Source organism: Caretta caretta, chromosome 1, assembly GCF_965140235.1.
Source record: "Caretta caretta isolate rCarCar2 chromosome 1, rCarCar1.hap1, whole genome shotgun sequence".
NCBI classification, from domain to species: Eukaryota; Metazoa; Chordata; order Testudines; family Cheloniidae; genus Caretta; species Caretta caretta.
This window is the reverse complement of record NC_134206.1, coordinates 6,762,236-6,764,465: the sequence shown is the minus strand read 5'-3', so window position 1 is coordinate 6,764,465 and position 2,230 is coordinate 6,762,236. Positions and strand designations below refer to the sequence as shown.

General features: G+C 45.6%; 1 protein-coding gene across 1 annotated transcript; it reads left to right on the top strand.

Moving 5' to 3' along the window:
• Positions 1-885: 885 nt before the first annotated feature.
• LOC125626813 (olfactory receptor 51G2-like) lies at positions 886-1,854 on the top strand. The gene has a single exon (XM_048830322.2). It carries the CDS (start codon positions 916-918, stop codon positions 1,852-1,854), a length of 939 nt encoding a protein of 312 aa, XP_048686279.2. The 5' UTR covers positions 886-915.
• Positions 1,855-2,230: the final 376 nt, after the last annotated feature.

Here is a 2,230-nt window from a genome sequence, read left to right as displayed (position 1 = left end):
AAAAGACACACAGACAGGAATATCCATTCTATTCAGCACAACTAAATTTCTCAGCCATTTAAAAAAATCATAATCTAACACATATCTAGCTATATTACTTACTAAGTTCTAAGACTCCATTCCTGTTCTGTCCCTGGCAAAAGCATCACACAGACAGACACAGACCCTTTGTTTTTCTCCCTCCTCCCAGCTTTTGAAGGTATCTTGTCTCCTCAATGGTCATTTTGGTCAGATGCCAGCAAGGTTATCCTAGCTTCTTAACCCTTTACAGGTGAAAGAATTTTTCCTCCGGCCAGGAGGGATATTAAAGGTGTTTACCCTTCTCTTTATATTTATGACAGGGACACACTCAGAAGTGGAGGGCCAGAAAGGGTGTCTGGAAAGGTCACAAATGTAAAATCACACAGTACTCAAGCAGACTGAGGAATTCCCAGCCACAAAATATCAATGGGGCCAAGAGCTTAGCTGGATTCGAAGAAGGACTGGATGTTTATATGGTAACCAGAAAATCCAAATACAGTAGTGAGAATTGTTTTTAAAAAGTCTGGGAAGGATCCTAAACTTTCCTGATTTACACCAAAAAATATGTCTAACTAGCGGGGTCAGTGGAAACTTTCCTGGGAGCAGGTTATCTCAGAGCTGCCTATTGCAGGGCTCTTTCCACCTTATTATGAGGAATCTAGACCTAGCAACTAAATAGCGAGCTAAATGGACTACAAGTCTGATCCAGTCTGGCAGTGCCTATCTTCCAATTGGTGGTGTAAATCCAAGACTATATTTTGCTGATCATCCTAAAGCTTGTGAGAGTCTCTAGACAGGCACTGAGAGCAGAAAGATGTCTTGTTAAATATAATCTAGTCTCCATTTTTTCCTTTCAGGAAGGAAAGTTCAAAACTCCTCAGACCTACCCAGTACATGATGACAGCTGTCAATGACACCAAATTCAAATTTGCAGTGTTCCTTCTCACCGGGATACCTGGGCAGGAAGATGTCTATCTCTGGATATCTGTCCCCTTCTGCTTAATGTATGTTATTTCGATAGTAGGAAATGCAATCATTCTGTTCATTATAAAAACAGATCCAAGCCTCCATGAGCCCATGTACATTTTCCTTTCCATGTTGACTGCCACAGACCTTGGCTTATCAATAGCCACCATGCCAACAATACTGGGCGTATTCTGGTTTAACTCTAGGGAGATCAGCCTCAATGCCTGTTTTGCCCAGCTGTTCTTCATCCACTCGCTTCAATGCATTGAATCTTCCGTGCTCTTGTTGATGGCCTTTGACCGCTTCATCGCGATCTGTAACCCGCTGAGATATGCTTCCATCTTAACTCTGCCGAGAATTGCCAAAATGGGACTAGTGTTTGTGTTAAGGGGGGTGGCCCTAATATTCCCACTCCCTTTTCTCGTGAAACGGTTCCGATACTATCGAGCCAATGTCCTCTCCCATTCTTACTGCCTGCACCAAGATGTCATGAAGATGGCTTGTGCAGATATCACAGTCAACAACATCTATGGCTTGTCTGTTGCACTCTTAACAATGGGGTTGGACTCGCTGCTCATCCTCCTCTCTTATGTGATAATCCTCAAAACAGTACTGAGCATCGCATCCTCCATGGAGTGCCTCACGGCCCTGAACACCTGCGTCTCTCACCTCTGCGCGGTCCTGATCTTCTACATACCAGAGATAGGGCTGGCTCTGATACACAGATTCGGGAATAGCTCTTCTCACTTTCTTCAGATTCTTTTGGGCTATGTCTACATGATGATCCCACCCCTGATAAATCCAATTGTGTACAGCGTGAAAAACAAACATCTTCGTGCAAGGATAATCAGGGCATTTGTGAAGTGAAGGGTCAGTTCATCAAATGTCTGCAGCAGTGGTGACAATGGCCAAGACCATTTATTCCATCCTGGATCCTCTTCCCCCTCTGCACCTTCCTGCGCCCCATCTCTTCCCACAAGACTTAGCCCCCTGCTCCTCCACTTTACCCAAGGCTCTGCTTCCTCTTCAGGCTAGAAGCCAGGTGATGTTAACAGCTGCCCAGGGAGTCAGAGTCACTTTGAGGATCCCCAGACCCTCTATATTTTATCTCCTAGGATGTACAACCCAGGGAAGTTGGAGAGTCTGGGGCTCCCCGCAGCAGCCTGGGCTCCTGGGGCAGCTGCTATCATGGCCTGACTCTGGCCTGGCTGTGGGGTGGAGCCTTGGGAGAAGTGATGAACAG

Coding starts and splice junctions, on each gene's coding strand:
- LOC125626813 (XM_048830322.2), top strand. CDS start 916: ATGATGACAGCTGTCAATGACACCAAATTCAAATTTGCAGTGTTCCTT.